Below are 21259 nucleotides of genomic sequence, written 5' to 3'. Positions count from 1 at the left end.
TGGCACCTGGAAGTATTTTTCAATTGTTCATGAATAGTCATGCCTTACTCTGCACGTTATGAATCCAGATCCTGATTTAATCAGAAATTCTAATTATTAGTCATCATACTTAATCCTTTGCATGCAATTGCCGGTTCTGTAGACCCATTTCCAACTGGCCTTCCTTCATAAATTCACTGGAAGTACTGGTTGACAAACTGGATGACTTAGTTGGGTTGCAGTACCGCCTTCCTCTGACTGTAAGCAATTACATGCTTGACAAGAGGGTCATCTCCAACTGAAACCACAAAATAATTCTTCTGGTGGTGTTCCTTGGCTTGCAAGTCTTGAGTAGATTTGAATGAATTTGACAAATACGTTACTTGAGGTTAGTAACAGGCGTAGAAAAATGTATATTTAAAAAATTACCTCAAAGTGGGTATGGATTTGATGTTGTAAGTACTGCTGAGAAGCACATCAGTAGCTGGAACACAATGAGAAATCTTGCGCTTTTTCAAGTCAAAATGTTCAAACAATAATTTAGTGAACGTGGTTCCTTTCTGTCTGAAATCCTGGAGGTTACGTGGGAACAGAGAATTACTGCTCTGTGCTAATGGCACTTGAAACCATATTCATCACATTGGGTAAATGACATTTAAGATACTAATATAGAGCTTTTTTTTTTTCCCAACTGGGTGGATTACCTCCTGTTTTTTTAAACACCATTTTTCTTGCCTTTTAACAGGTGTCTGAGCCACTAGTTACGAGCCCTTAACTGTGAGACGTTGTCCCACCTTCTGCTCCAACAAGAAATTTTCACCCAACCGAGAATCTTTTTCAATAAGCTCATGCTTTATCTCTAACTAGTAACCAATCGATTAGGAAATTAAGACCGTTTTTTCTCTGTCTGTTCCACACACATGCATGAACCCAAGTATACATACTTCTAGTGTAAATATGTTATATGTCAGTGTGGTTCCTTATCTTTCAAGAGTCACATATCAGTGACAAGGTTTCTCTAAAGCCTGTTTAGGGTGCAGGAAGGGAATTTAATTGACAGAGTACAGCAATCAGTAAGTGTCAGGACTGAGCAGAGTTGGATGTCACAACAAATTCAGGCTTTTGATTTACTTTTCTTGGCACACAGGTTCTTGTATTTCTCCTAGTGAATTTTGCTTGTCAAAAAATATAGTGGATTCTTCACTATACAAGCAAATTTATTCTGCTTGGCTTTGTAGAACTGTAACAAGAATAAGTAACTGCCTTCAGCTGAGTATAAAAAGGAAGGACATTTAAAGTATTACTTTGCTTTCATAAGTGATTGTTTATAGCAAATCATGGGGTTTTACCTTTGTGGAAACAGTTACAGAAGAGAAATATTTGGAATTGTATCCTTGTAATTCACGAGAAGGAATCAGTATCCCTATTTTAGAGATAAGGGAGGACGGATTGGAGAGGTGAAGGTGTTGTCCAGACAAGCTGATGGCATGGCCAGGAATCAAATTTGATTTCATTCATTTTTAGCCCCCCAGAGAGTGTAGAAATAGGAACAGAGTTTATTGCTGAAGTCAGCCATGACTCGATAGTCTGAGAGCTACTTTTTTAGAGGATTTTTTTTTTTTTGAGGAGTGAGGCTATCACTTAAAAGTGATCAAATTAAATAAAAAATAAAAAAATTGGCTTCATAAATCTACTTGAAGTGTAGCATCTTTTCTCTGTCTCAAATTGCTTATAGATTATGAAAGCATTTATGTTTTTTTGTATAGGCTTTCCACCCGGCACTAGATCTGAGAAGGCGATAAATCCATGTGCTAGGGGACTGGGAAGGATCACCTGCGTGACTGAGTCCAGTCTCCCCCTAAATTTAGGCAATTGCCTGATAGGTATTTAATCTGGATATCTAGATTACTCAAGGATTTCTTTTTTTCTTATAATATGGGGAGTCATTTTGTAACCGTGGTTTTGATGAGTTAAATAGTTTTCAAGAAAGCCATAAAATGCAAGTTTGGTACTTGACTAAGTGAAAATATTTTTTATGTGAGGTGAATTGGATGTTTCATTTGAGCATTGTTTTTGAGGAAACATTTGGAGATTTGGGACATAAACTGCTTTGGATTGAAAATTAGAGGAATGAGTCAAACATGAAAATGGCACTTGATTTTTGGGGACGTGGATTGCTTTTTCATTAGCTTTAAGAAAAAACAACTGAGTGAAAATGACTGCTCTCTATTTTCTTTAGAATTTTCTCTCTCTTGTCGGCGATACTACACCTGGGTAACATCCGTTACAAAAAGAAGACTTACCGGGATGACTCCATTGATATTTGTAACCCTGAAATACTACCTATCGTGTCGGACCTGCTGGAGGTAAGCCTTCACTTTCCATCCTGTAATGTTCACACCTAATGAGCCACCTCTGGTTTGTAATAGAATTTATTTCCAGTTTCGCTGAAGGGTAAGTTCTCTCGTGTTACCATTAATATGGGCTGTTCATGTTTGGCGGTGAAAAGTTATAAAGATATTTTTTTTTATGAGGTTTTTAATGGTAGGGTTTTTTCCTCTAATCTTCAGCTTCAGGTGTAATTGACTGAAAATACTATTTCTGTGATTACAATTTGAAAGCTTGCAAACCAGTTCTAGGTGGAACGAAAACCTGCCGTTCAACGCAGTAGTTTCTTCAACTGCCAGCCATCAGCTCCCTCACCAAAATTCCCCAATGGTTCTGATGTCTGTTCCAGTATTTGTATAAGAAATTGGAGGAATTGTAGGACCATCAGCCCACTCTTCTGGTTCAGGTGGTGGCCGGAGTAGGTGCTGAGTGAGCTCACCATATTTAGCTGCCTGTTGGTACCCTGCCAGCATCCACAAAGGTTGTATTAGAGGTGCTGGAGGGTGCATCTCATCGCTTTAGTAGCCATTTATGGACCTGTTATCCATGCATTTATCTAGTTCTTTTGTGAACATCTTGATGCTGTCTACTGTTTAGGACCCTGTACTGACAGCGCTTTGTCCTCTTGTGAGTCACCGTTGTGCCAGTATCATTTGGGAAGGGTTTGTGTGCCTCAGCCTGGATGGCCCAGGGCCAGCTCCAATTCTGTAAATCAGCACAAAAGCACTAGAGAGCTGCTCTTAGCCTGAGCAGGTTATGGAGCTGTGGCATTTTTTGTTCGTGAGAAAAGCCTTCATTTCTATGAGCCATTGTGTCCTGCGCTTGCCTTAAGTGTTCAAGAGCTGAGGGCAAAACCTCATATAGGCGGCCAGCAGCTCTCCTTGCTGTCTCACTTTTCTCAAAATGCTCTAAACCTCTCGTAATTCCAAAGGATACTGAAATGTTATACTTGTAGTTGTTTAAAACAATCTTTATCTTTATCCCTTTGTACTTGCTGGATTGTGTGGAAGGTTAATTTTTGCTAATTTTATGATAGCGTTAGAAGATAACCTGTAATTTTGTGTACATCTGATGCTCTTCCCATTCCTTCCCTTAAATAATGGTTGTGCTATCTCACTACCTAAAGAACCTGGGAATTGGCTCACACAGATTTTCATAGCACTTCATTAATGCTTTGAATTTAGGGAGGGAAAAGCTTCTGTAAAATATGGGTATAAGCAGCTGGATGCTCTTTGCATCTTGGTCTTGGAGATTGCAGAAATAAACAGAAGGAAAATATGAGTTTGGAGACGAATGTTGTTGATCTTACCCTGTTAAAAATGACCATAGCGAGAGCGCCAAGTCATTTAAGAAGTAATTGTTTTTTAAAAAAAGCTTTGAATAAGAGAGTGACTTAGAGATCTGAAAAAGTTCCAGGCTTTAGGTCTTTGCCCTGGCTTTCCTCTGCAAACAAACTCTTCTGCACCATCTGCATGCTGTAAGGTATCGGGTTATTTGTTGCACATGTACATGTGAAACGATGCATTGGTTGAGCCCTATAGATCTAACGGTGGCTGAGTGCCATGGTCTGGTAACAGCACAGGGCATGGATACCATGCTCGCTGGCAGATGGTGTCAACAATATGTAAAAAAAGATAAAAAAAATATATATTGAACTTCACCATCTTGAAAAAGCACTAGAATCTGGTGTGGCTGAGCAAAGCGACAGATTTCTGTTCATCTTGGTAATTCTTTTGCGAGGTAAATGACTGTATACAGCATAAACTGCTTGTTAATTAGATCAGGCCGGTGCAGATCTGAGGTATGATCTTGTGAAATACATCACTGGGTTTGGGTAAGTGCTGTTGCTTGTCCTTAAAGTTGCATTTATATCGTAATTTATCCATGGAATTGGAGACATTGGTTGCCTCCAAGTGTAAAGTTTCCAATAGACCCACGCCCCAATCAGCTGAAATAAAGCCAATAATTTGGCTTTATAGTCGCATTTTCAGGAGAGGCTTGGTTTCTCTTTCTGAAATGCTCAGTCTTTGCAGACCTGAATCTTTGCAGACCTGAATAGATTTTTATTTTTTTTTTTGGTCATTCTTACTCAATTTTGACCAAAAAGGAGAGCTGAAGGGTTCAAACAGGTGAAACATCATCACAAAGAGCATCCGTTGCACTTAATTTGTTAGTTAGCTACTTACAACTCTCCAAATTAAGTATGGTGAATTCTTCTTAGCCAGAGACCAAAAATATTTCTTGAAACATTTGACACTTTGCATTTTGTCTCATTCGAGTAATTATTTTTATTACTTTTTTTGTGTGTGGTCACCAAACTGTATACAGTTTTGCTTTTCACACCATTGTTGCTGAAAATATGAATTGGCTTGAAAAAGTTATTAATCCCCTCTCTAGATCTTGGCATTACTCACTAAGACTGAAAAATCATTGCAGTATAAAAATAATATTAGTTGACAAATAGTTTAACTTCTCTTCATACAGCCACTGGGGTCTTGGCAAGGGATAGTCTTGAGCGTAGCAAAATGATGCAAGAAACCAGCTCTGATGTGGTCTGATACTTGCAGGCAAAGATTAGGGGGGTGTTTGGGTTTTGGTTTTTTTTTTTTTCCCTTAAATGACTCACTGGATTTGTTCAGTCAAGGATTTGAAATGGAAAAGAGAATTAAAAATCCAAGTGGACTTGGTGGAAAGGCTCTGAGAAGCAGGAGCTGAATTGGCCGTCTCCGAGAGCAGCGAAGAAGAGGGGCTGCGGAGGTCCTCCCACGCAGCACCGATGGGGCGGTGGCCTTCATGGGGAGGAGAGGGACCAACAGCCTGGCTGAAATGAAAAATTTAGGCAAAGTGAAGGTGTTTTCTCCCTCTGAAGGAGAGTCTGGCCCAAATTCTCCTGAGTTTAGCAGGTTTATGTTGGAGCTTCTGAGCCTCTAAGGACAACAGGGGGAATTTCCCTGCTGCCGCGGTTCATGCAACAACCCTGACCAACTGTCCTTCCTCTGTAAAATGAGATTTGCATCCCTATAAAAACGAAGCTAATGTGCAGATTTTTTGAAGGAATCTGGGAGGACATGATGATCTGTGACGGATTTGATTTTTCTTAGGTACTGACAACCCTGTCCAGTATGCTTTTGGTTTATTAAAACACTCAGAGCAGCATTTGTTGAAAAAGCAAACTGCAATATAGGATTTTGGCCAGACTCTGTGGATCATTGTTTCATTTACAGTAAGACCCTGATTCCCTGATTTAATTTTTTTTTTTCCAAGAGTAGACATAGCGTGTGGATTATGTGGAGGCTTTTGGCAGGTTTTTCATGGCCTTTGTTTAAACTTTGCTGAAATACCATGCCGTAGCATGATGTCAAGGCTGCCTGATGGATGGAGCAGACGTGGAGTCCCGTGCAAGCGCTGCAGATATCATGGGTCCTTTGCAGAAGTGGCGGAGGATTGTGTAAAACTGGGGAAAACTTTTGTGTTTCTGGGGAAAAGCCTGGAAAGGCTCATTTGTGGGCTTATTAGCAAAAGCAATCTATTAGAAATCATCTAGTGTCTATTCACCTTGAGAGACCTTTTTTTCAATTAGAAGAGCAGGAACATTGTAATTGTGTACATTTACTAATAGGGGAAATCATTTCTGTGTATGGAGCATTGAGCAGGGAAGGCAAATTCTGTCTTCGCTCAATGGAACAGTTTTATGTTCAGTTTTTAGGCTTAGGTAACCAACCTCGATGCAAATAAAGATAAATATGAGTTATCGGGTGTCCTAAGTTAGTTTTGCCAGATCTCTTTTCGCATTGATGATGTAAGCTTTTGGAGCTAATGTCTACCTCCCTGGGAGACTTATGTGCTCGAGTACTTTTTCTACTAAAATTTGTCTTCAGCTTCCCAGAGGGATCCCACAGACGTTACGCTCCTTGTGTGATAAACGTCTTGGGAAGTAATTGGGGAGCAAAAGGGAGGTGAGGATTACAAGGCAGCCAGTGGTTGCATCTAGCCTTTTCTTCTGCATCCACTTTCTGGACAAAGTTTTGGGGATCATAGAATGGGTTGGGTTGGAAAGGACCTCCAAAGATCACCTAGTCCAGCCTCCTGCAGTGAGCAGGGACATCTTCATCTTCATTGGATGCAAAGCTCTGAGCCAGAACTTGAGTCAGATAACTTTCTGGTTGTTTGAAAGAAAGTCTGAAGAAAAGGTTCAGGTCTTTTACAAGAACTGATAGAAATCTGAATTTGTTTTCTGTTACTCCGCACCAGGCAGCTTTGGAACGAGCGCTCAACGCTGTAATCCCTTTCTCAAATATGGGAGGAAAGACAAAAAACGATGTTTTCTTGCTCTCAAGCTGGAAATGGTTCATTTTTCTTCAGCTGCTATAACATAATACCCTGGCGTTACTGGAGAAGCAATCTCCGCCTGCCTTGGCTGCAGCCCAGCCCTTGCGGGAGCCCGCCGGCTGTCTGCTCCCTGCCGTGCTCCGCTGATGTTTATAGCCGTGGCGGCATTGCTGGTCACCCTTCGTTGGCTTTTAGAGCTCTAGTCATCCAGCCCTCTCAGCGTCGGTTTGACTTGCATGTGGCAGTGAAGTCTTAAATCTGTATTTTGTCCCTGTAATTAAGATATAAACTCCTATAGGCCATGTAGCTTTTTTAAGACAGAGAAAGCAGGACTTGACCTTCAGCACCAGAAAGCAAAGAATCCATGAAATGTAACAGAAGTGTAACTCCTGGGGCACGAACTAAAGAAATAAATCGTGTTTTCCTCTTTGCTAATCTGCTGGGATGTTTTTTTGTCTCTATTTTAGTGTCTTATACTTAGTGGGGGAGGAAGCATAGGATGTGTGCGATGGGGAAGCTGCAAGTATCTCCATGCACCAGGTGTCCTTAGTCATCGGCACGTGCAGTGTTTATCTTTGGAAAGCTCCTAGGGTTCCTCGTTGCCATCAGGAGTCAGCTACCTTCAAGCTGTGACCTTAAATGAAAGTTAGGATAATTTGGCTGTACCCATGGTGTTGGCTCTCAGAGGTGATGAAGCAATCAAGATCAAGCTCCACTGGGTGGTAATTGCAGATGAAGACCCAGGGAGATGCAGGGATTACAGTCCCTTCCTTGCCAAGTATGTTTTTGTATGAGAAGATGACTCGGTGCGATCCCTCTGGATCAGCTCGCAGCAGGTCTGGAGATGAAGGAAGCACATTTGCAGGTCTCACCTATCAGGAGGGCAGAGGGAAAAGGGAAAACCGGGGTGAACATCAGATGGGGATGGCGAGGGACAGTGCGGGTAGTTGTTTAAACCATTTAAAATCCCTTTGTTTGCTGACAAATCTGGGACTTGGAAGCATTTAGGCTGTTTCGGAATATTACATTGGACTGTTTTGATTAGTAACCATCTGATACCCCTCTGCCTTGTTGCCTTTGATAATTAAAAAAAGCCAGCATGCTGGCTGTGGATTCGCAGCATCCCTCCTTTGTGTGGGATAACGGATGGTGTAAAACTCACTTTTCTTCCAAGCTGCTCAACTGAGGGAGGGCAGCCCACAGTCCCTCAGTCACAAGCTGCTGGAAAAACGTCCACGTTTTGCCTGCAGAGATGAAGTTTTTAAAAAATTGCCATTTTGCTGGATGTAGAGGAATAGAAACCAAATGTGAAAACTTACTGCATATTTCCAGGTAAACCAGAAGATCATTTTTTTTTTCCCAGTTTTTTTTGAAAGGCCAAATCCGATGATAATAACTGGTGGCTCTGCAGTATTTCTGAGGATAAACGAAATGAACCTCAAGGTGCTGACATTCAGTTTCCAATGACATAGGACTTGCTGGTGGGTGAAGGTCATATACAGGTGACGGTGTTTTCTGCTTTCCATGCCACAGCAACAAGTTCTTATTAGTGGGTGTTGCAGGGAAAGTGACTTACATAAAAATGCGCTGGAGTTTATCAGGGAGACTCCTGTGACAGTATTTTGGTAGAGAGAAGTAGCTTTCTGTACAGAACAGCATCATTATTGCAGTGGTTTGCAAGATTTCTTAGGTTCATCTGCCTTTTTTGCATGCTCTTCCTGCTAATTAATTGGGTTAAAGGAGTAAGTCAAAGTGCATAAACCACTAAGTTTCCCATCGTCTGTGTCAAATTGTAAATGAAATGGTTTCCCTGGGATAAAAATATGGCCTTGTATGGTTTCAGAAATGTGGATTTGGTACTTCTAGTCTTCATTAGAGATGTTCTCAATGGGTCTGGTGTCTACGTGGAGTCCTTCGGTTATGATAGGCAGCTTCTGTAGACTTCACTGTGGCTCTTCAAGCAACGTCGTCTCCATATCAGTCCATAGCTACTGACTCCAGGCTCAGAGATTGTCACCCAGACTGACAGTTTCTTTTTTGACCCTTGAAATTTAGGAAAGAGCAGTCAACAACTCAAAGTATTTAGATCTAACTTATTTATAAGCGTGTCACCATCTATTCTGGTAGAGAGGTCATGCTTCTGAATTTTTCCAGAGGATATAAAAGTAAGAGGGACTTGAATCTGGTTGGAAAGGAAGCTTTGTCCCAACAATTCATGGCAGGTACTGCTTAATTTGTCGGCACCTTTTACCTATTTGCTGAAGTGTCTGTGTCTACACAACTGATTTTTTTCTGCAAACCGGTTTCTGTTACGGACGATTAGAGATTGTCACTGGCTGGGACCTGGCGTCTTTGGGGACTCTAAGTATCAGGTGTGAATAGCAGAGTAAATATCAGGTGCTTTTCCAAAGGTTTCTTCCTCCTTCTAATTCCTCCACACCCTGAAAAACACCAAAAACCCCCTTGGTTATCTCTTAAACCGATGACACTATTTTGCTTGTGTTAGAGTAATGTGTATGATGTCATCTTGACAACAGTAGAAAGTTGACTTATTTTGCCAACACAAAGTGTGGGAGGGAGGAGCTGCACCGGGAATGAAGGATACCAGTGGGAAATTGCTGGAAATGCAGTGACTGAATGCGGAAAATCAGGTTCCCTTGAATACTGTGATGTCTGATTTCTGATGCTGGATTTATGTGCTGAGTTGTCTCCTCCCAATGTCTAGCTCGTTCTTGGGCATTGAACATTAACTCTGCAAGGGCTGGCAAAAGTGTTTAAAGCTTTTTTTTTTTTTAATTTACAAATTCTTAATTTTTGAAAATGTTTACCTTTACAAATTTTAATTTTTTTAAACAATTAGATTTTTAAAAAAATTATTCATAGAATAATCATTAATGTCAAGATTTTTGTTTTAGGTGAAAGAAGAGATGCTGTTTGAGGCCCTGGTTACCAGAAAGACCGTGACAGTTGGAGAGAAGCTGATCTTACCGTACAAACTAGCAGAGGTCTGTACATGGTGCTTATTATTAAAAGGGCAACTCTTGGGATGGTTTTCAATGCTTTGGATGTACACTCAACTCTGGTAGATTTTCTTTCAGTTTTTATTTATTTATTTACATAAAAATAATGTAGGAGAGACTGATGTGTATGAATCTAGAAAGTGATGAATCTAGAAAATGACTTTACTTTCTACACTGTTCCTGGAAAGCAGGTTTGCACATTATCCTGTGATAGTCCGTAACTCTTTTAATGCCTTACGGCTGGGTAAGTGTTCTCTAAAGCAGAATGTCGCTGCGTGTGTATGATACCAGTAGTAGTCTTCATACGTCGTTCCTTAAAATGTAGCACTGATTCATCCCACAGCAGAGTAATGACCTAAGACCTCCAGGAAATTTTTGGTGGGGTCCTAAGTGCCTACGTTAGTCATGATTCCTGTACGAGTGGAGCTGGAGATCTTCTGTAGAAACTTCCCGTTATCTTTTCTTCAGACCTCTCACAGGCTGGGTCTTCGCGTGATGCTTTGGAGCAGCCACAACTCCATCAGCCACTCTCAAATTTGAGCGTAGTCTGTGCCGCTGATAACCGTGGGGATGGCACTGCACGTAACATGTAAATTCTCTGTTATGGTCTGTCTCAGGATTACAGTATCAGCAAACCCGTTTATTTTCTAAATACGTGATTTCCAGGAATTTTAAATTATATTCTGTGGCTCGTAAACAGAAATACCTTCGTTTTCTTCCATGTTCATATAAGCTCTACTCTGCCGCAATACTTGTTTTTGTCTGTTTCTGCATCTAGTGTTCTTGTACCTCCCCCCCCCCCCCCCCGCCCCCAGTTTAAGAACATTGAGCATGGCACCACACCACGCTTGGTCCCTCAGTTCCCCCTTGTCATATGGTTGTGTGAGAATTTGCAACATCTTGAATAATGTCTCTGAGAGCCGTCTGTTATGTCGTAAATAGATAAGCACATGATGTGTTGTCATTAGGGTCAGCTGTAGATATTTTGATTCCTTTTTTTCCAGAGAGGGGGAAAAAACGTAATCTTTTATCTCCTTTTGAGATTGTGTGTTTAAGCTCAGTAACTGTTACTGAACTTTATTCCTTAAAAGTTAAGTGTTGCCTTTGTGCAAGGCTTGAATCTCCCCTAACAAAGGGCACGCAAATGCTCTTATCGCATCTTTGTGATGGATGTATAATGGGTGTGGTATTTGTACTTTTTGCCTGCGTCTTAGGCACAGACTTAAGAAATTGCTAGAAAAGTTTAAAACGTAACTATAACAACCCTTCTGCTGGAGGTTACTTCCCAACAGCTGTTATGACGGAACAGCGTGCACCAAAGCACCTTCAACCACCTCACTGCAAAACTTGGCAGGTTGGATTAAACTGGTTCTTGTAATAGTTTAACCTGGGCCACCAGGTTTTGTACTGAAACAGCTTGAAACAATCTTACCTAGATGCTCCTTCTGTTGAGATCAAAGAAGCCCCTCTTGCTCCCTAAAATGTCTGACCATGAATTTCTCAAGTGCTTTCCAAAATGTTTTTGATGATGCCTCTGCTCGTGAATCTCAGGTATTCACTTATAGAGGTCTGTCACCAGTATCTAGTACAAGAAATGAAAGATCAGGGTGTGGTGATTGCGGTGGCTGTGGGGGAAGACAAAGGAACACAAGGCTCTGCTGGGGAAGGTTGATGTAATCTCCATGACGAAATCATTTTGTAAGAAGCCGTCAATTGCGTTCCGAAAAGGTAGGCACCACCCCATGCTTTTTATTCACTGTCCTTGCAACATTAGCATCCTGACCACCAAATTTTATCCGACAGTGACCTCTCTCAGGTTCGCTACTGACTTGCTCACGATCAACATAGCAGAGCAGAATTTGAGATGCTCTAACTGGAACCTCACCGTGAGAAGAGGTCTCCTCCTGGTCTTCCTCTGGCTGGGGAAGTGGGAGAGGTGGCTTAGTTTCAGATCGATCTGAATTAGGAAGAAAGAGTAGGATTCATTTGACATTTCGGGACTTTACAAAGAATACCGATGTCTGATAATCACACTCATGACTAATTGGACTGTTGGAAACAATTGGGCTGGTTGTGCTTCTTGCGTGTTTTACAAAAGAGCATTATAGTTGGCTCAAATGGATGGAGTGATTGAGGTTTTGGGGATTTTCAGACATGACTGTCCCACTATGACTCCTATAACTCATAGGCAATGATGTATGTAGCAGCCACTTTATTTTCCAGTTGCTAAAATGCTTGATGTTTTTTGTATTGCTTGTTGATACACTGAAAGATTCAGTGGAATTTGTCTGGAAAAGACTGTGCTGCAGTGGCTCTCAAAAAAGGATTGTAAAAATGTCATTTTGGCATGTGCTTGCTTTTTTGCACCATCAAGAAGAACAGCTTGGATCTACCAAGTGCCTTCCAAGGCTTTGAACAATTTTATATAGGCGGCCTGCACAGTGTAGCAGTTATTAAAAGAAGAGCAAAAACTTGGCAAAAGAGGGAGTTCTAAGAAATTTTATTTGGTTCTGAAACCTGTTGTCTAAACTGTGAGTGGAAATAGTAAATTATTGGGCTCTATGGGTGAAGTGGGAGTAAGTAGCATTGGGCTTCTACCTCCAGCATCACTGATGAGATCGCTCAGGATAGCGGGAGAGTTTGTTGTTGGGGAGATTATGTGTCTCCTGATGGAGCCCCTGGCTCTGTGGGTGGGGCACCTATAGACCTGTGTTTCTTGGTTGTCTTCTACCTCTTTCTGAATTTTGGGTTACTAGCAAGGAGTTAGATGTATGTAGCTTTCATTTGAAATAAACATTCTTATGTAAAAAGCCTCAAGATCTTAGGATCCGGGTGGGTTCTTGAGCTTTGGTGAGGTTCCTACGTTCACCTACTCAGTGCTACAGAGACACGTATCGTATTGAGTATGGGTGGTTGGACTTGCCCGTAGGGCTTCAAGCTTTGTTTCACTTTGTGCTCCACACGGGGGCTGACGTTTGCTGATCCCTTTCATCAATTGGTGTTGGAATATATGCCGATGACAACTCAACGTAGAAATACTGCCCATGAAATGGCTAATGCTAATGTGATCATTCTGTGATTGCAGCCTGGCTGCTGTGAGATCTGTAACCTCAGGGTCCCGCCGTGACAATTGTCACCCCCTCTTAATAATCTTGAATGGGCAGAGGAAACGCAGGCAGCCTTTCCTTTGGAGGTTTGAAAGCATCAGAGCTGAGATTGGACTTTATGATACCAAGTCAAGCCTTTTCCCTTTTCCATTTTCCCGAGCTGTAGCCCCACAAGTGCAGGGAGAGGATGCCTTTGTTGGATTTGCAGTGATGCCGCATTCCTCTCTGTCTGCATGCTTCCTGGCTGCGTTGTTATTGTACGCTGATTAGAAACACTGGCCTGTGGTCTGGGGCTTTTTTTAAAAAAAAAAAAAATAAAATGGTTTGAGCACTTGGCAGCTCCTTATTTGAAACCTTCTCCTTCATGACAGTTATAGATTTGTATCAGGCTCTCTTCCTGGGTTTGTTCTGTTCATCTTTGCAGTAATTTATGTAAAACTAGATATTATATTACAGCACATTTTGATGCTTGGGTAAAATGTATTGCAAAATGCCCTTCATTAGTATTTGTGGGGACAACTTGCAGCTGGACCTCCCAGCAGCCTGAAGCCTATGGTGGTGAAGATGACAGCTGCAATTTCCTCTGCATTTGTTCATATTTTACTACTTTCCTTATGGCTTTTCTTGTTGGCTTTGCTCCCATGGGTTGCATTGGGCTTTACCCCCATGGATTATGTGCCATTTTTGCATTAGGCAGAAATGTTGGCTTTTTCGACTCCGTTTCTTTTAATAAGTCAAGACTTTTTGAGTCCTGTCTGCATACAACTGTTCTGCTGGGTGACCTTGGGGGATCTAAATCAGGTTAATGGGTTAAATTGAAGTCCAACAAGAAGGTAGGACTCCAACAAAGCAAAAGCACTGCCTCCTGCGTACCAGCAGCTGCCAGTGGTGTTGCCTTCAGTGGAGCAAGTTCTTCCCAGCACACAGAGATTTTGTTTTACTCTGTATTTTGCAGGAGGATACAAGATGTGTGACGGCAGCACCTGCTCGAGCAGAGCTGTAGCCAGGAGCAGATAAACTGTTGTGACCTGAGCTCCCGTTTCTAGCTGTGATCTGTTCTTTCTTGGTTCATAGTCAGTGGCTGTCCTCAGGGTATTACAAGGATTATGGAATGAGCTTGTGGATCTTCAGGAAGACCCTGCAAAGTGTAATGTGCCATCAGGTTTTTCTGATTGTTCAGTAAATTGGGGTGTATTATTAAATGTTTGTGTCTGACCTTGGTGTTAACATTTGGGTACAGCCCCATGTTGCTGGAACTACTGGTATTTATGAAATTAAGGAGAGACAGTCAAGGGGAGACCTGATTTTGAAGGTAAAAATCAACACTGCCTTGTAGTTTTGACCCTTCCTTGCTGTGGCACCCATGGCAAACATAGATATGTAGATTGTAGACCCCACACGTCTGCAGTCCTGCGGGGAGAGCTGCCTGTCTGCTCCTGCTCTGCATCTCCAGCCCTTGTCGAAATTTAAATGAGCAAGGACACCACATCCATAAATAATGCTTATATTTTCCTCTGGCAGCTGCCTCTTATCTTCAGAGCCACGCTGGCTTGTCTGCCGCAGAGCTGCCTCCTGGAACCATTCATTTTTCCTTTTATAGTAGCTGGATGGTATTTTAATGCAGTGTTTGAAATGACTGCGTAATTTGGTCGAGTGCTAAGGTTTAGAAGCTTTACGCTGTAGATAAACTTAGAAAAAAAGGTTGCACGGACATGAAAGGCTGCAGTTGTGTTCAGAGGTCTTGGTTCGTTGTCCAAAACAGCTGCTAATGTCTTTATCAGGAGTGAGATGGTGAATTAACAGAGCCAGCAGCAGTTCATGGATTTCCAGAAAACCCCCGGTGTATCCGTGCAGGGTGAGGGCAGTATTTGGTAACAGTGAGCTGGCCAAGTCCACTTCTTTCAGACATCGGATTCAGTTCACAATTCAGGTATCCCAAGAAAAAAACCAAGACACGCTGAATATTAAGCAGTTTGACTGACATTTGGTAGGAAACATGCAGCCCGTGCAGGAGCAGAGAACTTTAATCAAATCTGTGTAGAGAACTTGGGATCTTTCTCCTGTTCCTGGCTGAAATCTGAGCATCATTTTAGGCTTAATCTGTGCAAGGAACTGCCCTTCTGGGCCACGTCTGTCTTCCTGCTTCTATCTAAATAATTCAAAGAATTCATTTTTTTTCCATCTCAGACCACTGCAAGGGTCCAAGGCCAAGGTTTATGCCTTGACTAATACAGTCATGTACCTCTCTCAAATCCATTCAGCATCTTGACTCCCCCTTTCCAACGCGCCGGAGACGAGCCCTGTGTCTGAGCTCCTCAACCATCCCCGCTTTGTTTCCATCCTGTTTGTTCTGCTTATCAGGCTGGCGTCTGTCACCTGCCTCTCTGGTTTTCACCAGTCTCTGCATTTTTTCCGTGTTCTTCACCAGATGAGGAAAAACTCGCTATCCAAGTAAATACATCTGCTAGTGAATTCTTTTTTTCCATCCCTCCAGAAAACAGATTTTTTTTTTTCCATGACGCTTTTGGTTCGTTTAGTTCTGTTGATATTTCTTAAGCTAATGACTTTGCAAAAAAACTTTGTTTTAACAGATCTTTATGATTTTCAGCCATTTTTGTCCAAGGGCATTTTATCCCTAAGGGTTAGTTAATGAATTAATTCACACTTTCGGACAAAGTCTGATGTGAAATTGCCCAACATAAGGGAAATAAAAGATGTGAGACAACTTCTTGGGCAACAAGTGACCTGATTCTTTCCTACCTTTAATTTTGGAAAGCTGTTAGGAGCCGGTTGTTTGATGTGATGAGTGTCACCATAAATATATCTTGTATTTAACTTAATGTGTATTCATAATTGTAAGTGGAAAATGGCTATCTTAAAAACCAGAGGGACTGAAAGGGACTGAGTTGTAGGTGTAGGTACAGGGAGGTCCCTGCAACCAGATGTTGTGAAGCACAAAAAATAAAAGCATGTTATTTCCTGCCCCTGTGGCACTCTTCTATATTGTGATAACAAAGCCTGGGATGCAAACATATTTTTTTAAGTCCCTTTGCACTGCCCTAAGCGTCCCTGGTTCTTGGGGCCTGCTAAAACTCTAGGTAATGCCAAGATATTTTGAAAGATTTTATTTGCATGCTTCTATAGGATATAATGTGAGACCCCACCTGGAGTACTGCATCCAGCTCTGGAGCCCTCAGCCCAAGAAGGACATGGACCTGTTGTAACAGGTCCAGAGGAGGCCACGAAGATGATCCGAGGGCTGGAGCCCCTCTGCTGTGAGGACAAGCTGAGAGAGTTGGGGGTGTTCAGCCTGGAGAAGAGAAGGCTCTGGGGAGACCTTATAGCGGCCTTCCAGTACCTGAAGGGGGCCTACAGGAAGGGTGGAGTGGGACTCTTTATCAGGGGGTGGGACTCTTTATCAGGGAGTGTGATGATAGGACATGGGGTAACGCTTTCAAACTGAAGGAGGGTAGATTTAGATTAGATATCAGGAAGAAATTCTTTACTGTGAGGGTGGTGATGCAGTGGAACAGGTTGCCCAGAGAAGCTGTGACTGCCCCATCCCTGGAGGTGTTCAAGGCCAGGCTGGATGAGGCTTTGAGGAACCTGGTCTAGTGGGAAGTGTCCCTGCCCAGGGCAGTGGGGTCGGGACTAGATGATCTTTTAAGGTCCATTCCAACCCGAACCATGCTATGATTCTATGATCATATCTTTGCTTAAATGGCTATATACTGCTTAGCAAATGAGTGTTACATGCAGGTGGTTATGTGGCTGTGGGAGGACACCATCAAACTGTTCTGCGGTGGTGTGCAGAGCATCCAAATTGCAATTGAATCTGTAAAATGCTTTTTATTTTGCATAAATACATGCAGCTATAGGTCTATGTGGAGTCAGCTATGATTAGTTGGAAAAGCACTTACGCAATTCAGGTCAGATTAGCTAACAAAAATATTCAGTCTCCTGCAAATCTGCTACTTGCAGAAAAAAGCAGAGGGTAACAATCATCAAACCTGTGTTTTTAGTGTGACAGTGAAGACATTTCAGGTCTTCTGTCTGCCTTTGCTGAGGGCTGTGCAGCCTTGCTCCGTCCTTTCAGCGCCTCAGATGTTCGTCATCGCTGGGTCTGTGCTGGCTCAATTAGCTAACCTGGAGAAGGTCCTTGGAATGGAAGGAGAGCTGGATTTGTGTCCTTTTGCAAAATTCCACAGAAGTCTAGTAAACAGCAGCGTTGGGCTGTATGAAGAAAGGGGCAGAGGAGGGAACCTTTGCCCAGGGGTGGTGGGGCAGGCACATCTCTCCTTTCTGGTGGCACGAAGCCATTGGATGTATTTTTTTCATGTCAGAATATGTCGCTTCACCCTCACCTCCTTTACCTGGGATGAATTTCTTGCTGATGAATACAAGATGCTCAGCATGTTTGTGAATAACTATCACAAGATAGTTATTTCAGATGATAAACTGCACTGCGTTAGTGGCTTATGCTTGGGGAGAGCATTTAATTTTCAGCATGGTAACAGTTAATTGGCAGAAACACAAGACAGAGAAGCCTTGCAGAGCAGACCTTAATGAGGGGAAAAAAGTATTTCATTACAGCAAAGAGCCGAGTGATGTTTCATTAGCTGACGTACTAGTAGTGGTACTGTCTAATGCCTTTTTCAGGCCATTATAAAGAGAAAAGGAATGGAGTTCCAGGGCCAAATGGCGTAACATTACCTAAGATGTTAAAAAAAAACCAAACCAAAACAAAACCCAAAGGAAAAGATCATAGTTGCAACTAATCATGAACATTTAACTGACTGCAAATATTAGAGGAGAAAAAGTGGGAAGCAGACAAAATAATTAAAAGCATGAAGAAAGTGGAATGAAAATTCTCAGTCCTGAAGTGTGAAGACAAGAACACTTAATGGAATAGAAAGTAGCAAAACTGCTGGAAGCACCTACTTATGCCAAACCCCATTAGCTTAGGAGACTCATTGTCACCACAGGTTATTAGCATCAGGAGCTTAGCAGATTCCTTTGAAGTCTTGGGACGTTGATGAGTGTCTTCAGAATTAACAGAAAAATATTAATAGAATAAAACTGAAACCCCACAAAGCTTTTAAGAGCCAAGCAAGCGTCTCTGCTTCAGGACGTGAGAGCAACCTGTCAGCGTAGAACTTCAAAAGAAACATTTTCGTGAGGTTAGATTTCTCATTTTTTCCTTCAAAATTCAAAAGCCAGCTGTGCTTGGTGACAGAATATGGCTTAGGATGAGGCTAGTGGTTTTATAGGACTGGTGTCCTGCGTGTGTTTCTTCATGGGATGCAACATCCTTCCATTATTAGGAAGACAGCGTCCATCAGTGTTGGGTCTTTTCTTTTTTCTTAACCAGTTTCAATGATTTTTTTCACATGATGATATGATTATATGCCCTAATATTTGCATGAAGCGGTGCGTGGGATTTGATGCTGAGGTCTGGCTGAACAGAGTCCATGTCTACAAGGATCTTCCAAACCTGCAGAACTTCATGGTTGACAACATACATCTGAACATCCTGAGAACCCATGTTGTGGTTACTCTTCTCTGTGCCACCATGGAAATTCTTGATGTTAGCTGTGTTCATAGTATTTATTTGACACTAATGTCTGGGGGGGGAAAAAAAAAAGGAAGACTCTCAGGTGTCAAGATTTCTGAGCAGAGTCCAAAATAAGGACTTTAAGAAAGGAAATACTGACTTTCCATGCACTGCTCTGCCCATAATCAACCTCCCCTCTGCAACTGCCCTTTCTATCATCAAATCCATTTTTGACTCTTCAAAAGCCTTGTTTAATTATATCTGAAATTATATTACTGAAAAGACGCTTTAATTTCACACCTCTTGTTACTTAAAGTTAGGCTACGCTCATGTGAAAAGTTTTATGAGTGGAAACGAACTATTCCTGGGTTAGGAAGTCGGCTCTTCCCACAGAGGGTGTAATTTTGGTACAGTTGCTTGGAATATGAGATTTTTCTATATAATCTCAATCTGAATAAATTTAGATTGTTTTTTTCTCAGCCTAAGGCTGTTTATCAATGCTTGACGTAGGAGGAGATGTAGGAGGAGACATAGGAGCTCCGTGGCTGGACAGGGTCCGTTGCACAAACAGGTCTGTAGCAGCCGAGTTGTGACAAGAAATCATTTCTCTTTGAGGAAGCTTGCCAAAAACTATAATAAAAAAAGCCTGTAGTGAAGATGACGATACACTGGCCGAACAAGTTTTTCTACGATAGTGTCTTCTGCTTGGGAAGGGACAACAGAAAGGCAGGATTTGGCTTATGAAAGCTCAAGTGCTATTTTTGGTGATGCGTTGGGCTTCACGGTAGGAATGCTGGTACTTTGTGCCCGTCAAACGGTGAGCGCATTTCCCTAAACGTAGCCTACAGGTTCTTTCTCAGGTCAGGTCACACATCTACTTCTTGTGCCACTAAGTAACCCATTAATTTATTTCTGTACCAGTTTCCCTGTGAAAACATGGTCTGAATGGGATTGCAGTTCATGCTTTTGACAGACTCTGGATGAATGTAGGTGGAGGAAAACAATTTTTTGTTTGAAAAAGTGTTTGAAACCTTTGCGGACCTTTCAAATTTGGCTGCCTGGTGACTCTGTTCTTTTGCATCTCTTCATGGTGGGCTCATGATTGCTCTGTGGGAGCACCTTTCAGTAGGGGTGCTCCATGCCATTCTTTCCTCCACGGGGAGAAGCAAGAACCGTTGACTCATTTTCTGGAAGAGTTTTATTTCGGGAAGAGAGAGGATTTTTTTTTCTTTTGATTTGTTACAGATGACATTTTCTAACCACACAGTCCAAATCAGAAGGCTGAAGGCTTTGACTGAAATCTTTTTAGGAAAATGGCACTTGTAACCGCATGACTGCTCAGTTGAGACGTTGAGAAAATCGCTAACAAGATTTTTCTTGGTTTAATTTGGTTTTGACTGTAACATGGGCCATTTTTCCTGCAAGGCGTGACCGCAGCATGTTACAGATATTCAGCTACGGTATGACAATATTACAGACAGGGACTTGCTGGTTTTTAGAGATGTTTTATCTCTAAAAGTAAATCGCAGGCAGGCTCTACTCTGTGATGGAGATGACGGGTCTCCCATCTGTCCTCTTCCAAGTCCTGCCTACCACCAGCTGAGATACAATAGTTGGGTCCTCGACACCCACAGAAGACATTGTTCTTGTTTCAGATTTTCCACTTCATTTTCCCTGTTAACATTGGTCTTAACACCAGGAGGATGAGTAAGGAGGGGGGCAGGTTGCGGGAATGTGCTGGCATCCCTGTGTTATTCCTCAGGAGTCGTGTTAGCGCAGGAATGACATACGCGAGACAGGGAGTGGCGTTAGGATGAACACATCAACCCATGATGAAAAGAGGTCAATGACATTAAAAGTGTTCTCTGTGATAATTTTTAAAAATAATTAATGATTAATGGTTTCTTATTTCCTATAGTAGCAAGTAAGCTAGGAGCTCTGAAGGGCTTTCTTGTCAGCCTGATGACATGTTGATGCAGGAAGATTGTCTCACTGGACAAATCCATTGATTTGACTTCTCATGTTGTGGTTGGGGTTTTTTGGGAAAAGTGTTGGCATGGTTTGGGAGACGCCCTAAAATTACCTCTGAGTAATACAGGTTGGCAGGTTGGAGGTGGAATTTTATCCAAGGAAGGTGATCACAAAGGCTCTGGGAAGCTGGTACTAGAGAAAGGAGAGCACAAGCAGCATTAAAAAAAGCTGTTTGGTATGTAAAGTTAAAAATTAGTACTCAAAAAATCGCTCTGAATCTGAAAACTTTATAACTGGTTTAGTGAAAAAGATTCTTCAGTGCCTTCTTATTTCAGTGTTGTATTGGAGAACGATTGGGTATTGTATTGTAATGACATTCCAGTCTATTTTTTGTCATTGTAAAATCCACCCAGAAGTTCTGGAAAACATCATTGACACTTGCATCTCTTGGATAAAATCAATTGGCAGGACATCGCGCTGCCTCCTGGCTCTGGGGTGATAGTGGAAGGTTTCTGCTGGGCCGTGGCGGCCAGCCGGGAAGACAGGAGCCAGCAGTAGTGCAAGGCTTAGTGGAGATTTTTGGGGTATATTTTTTTGCAGGTACATTCTTGCAGATAAAACGTAAAAATGAGCCTTTGCAGGAAAGTTTAGAGCATTTTAAAAGGAACTTTTCTGTTTCTTTTTCTTGTAATCAGACTCCCTTTGCATTTTTCATTCCTCTTCTTTCAATGGTGCTTTTAAAGATACTTCTCCTGCTCCTTAATCAAACATAAAAATCATAAAAAAACCCTTTTGCAGGCTGGAGTCAGCATGATGCCTTGATGATTCAAGTTCTCTTAGGAAAAGCAAACATGAGAATGACAGGATTTTAATATGATGCTAAGATAAAATACAAGTATGGAAAATTACAT

The 21259-nt window shown here is 41.9% G+C and overlaps 1 protein-coding gene across 8 annotated transcripts in view; it reads left to right on the top strand.

Annotated features, from left to right (window-relative positions):
- Positions 1–21259, top strand: part of MYO9A (myosin IXA) — a 188189-nt gene that overhangs the window by 79704 nt on the left and 87226 nt on the right. For all 8 annotated transcript variants that reach the window (XM_054214434.1, XM_054214436.1, XM_054214438.1 and 5 more), the window contains 2 exons: positions 2219–2345; positions 9612–9701. In XM_054214434.1, the coding sequence (XP_054070409.1) occupies positions 2219–2345; positions 9612–9701 (217 nt within the window). The remainder of the gene's footprint in view (positions 1–2218; positions 2346–9611; positions 9702–21259) is intronic.

Source organism: Rissa tridactyla, chromosome 9 (assembly GCF_028500815.1).
Source record: "Rissa tridactyla isolate bRisTri1 chromosome 9, bRisTri1.patW.cur.20221130, whole genome shotgun sequence".
NCBI lineage: Eukaryota > Metazoa > Chordata > Aves > Charadriiformes > Laridae > Rissa > Rissa tridactyla.
This window is presented reverse-complemented; position numbering and strand designations above follow the sequence as displayed.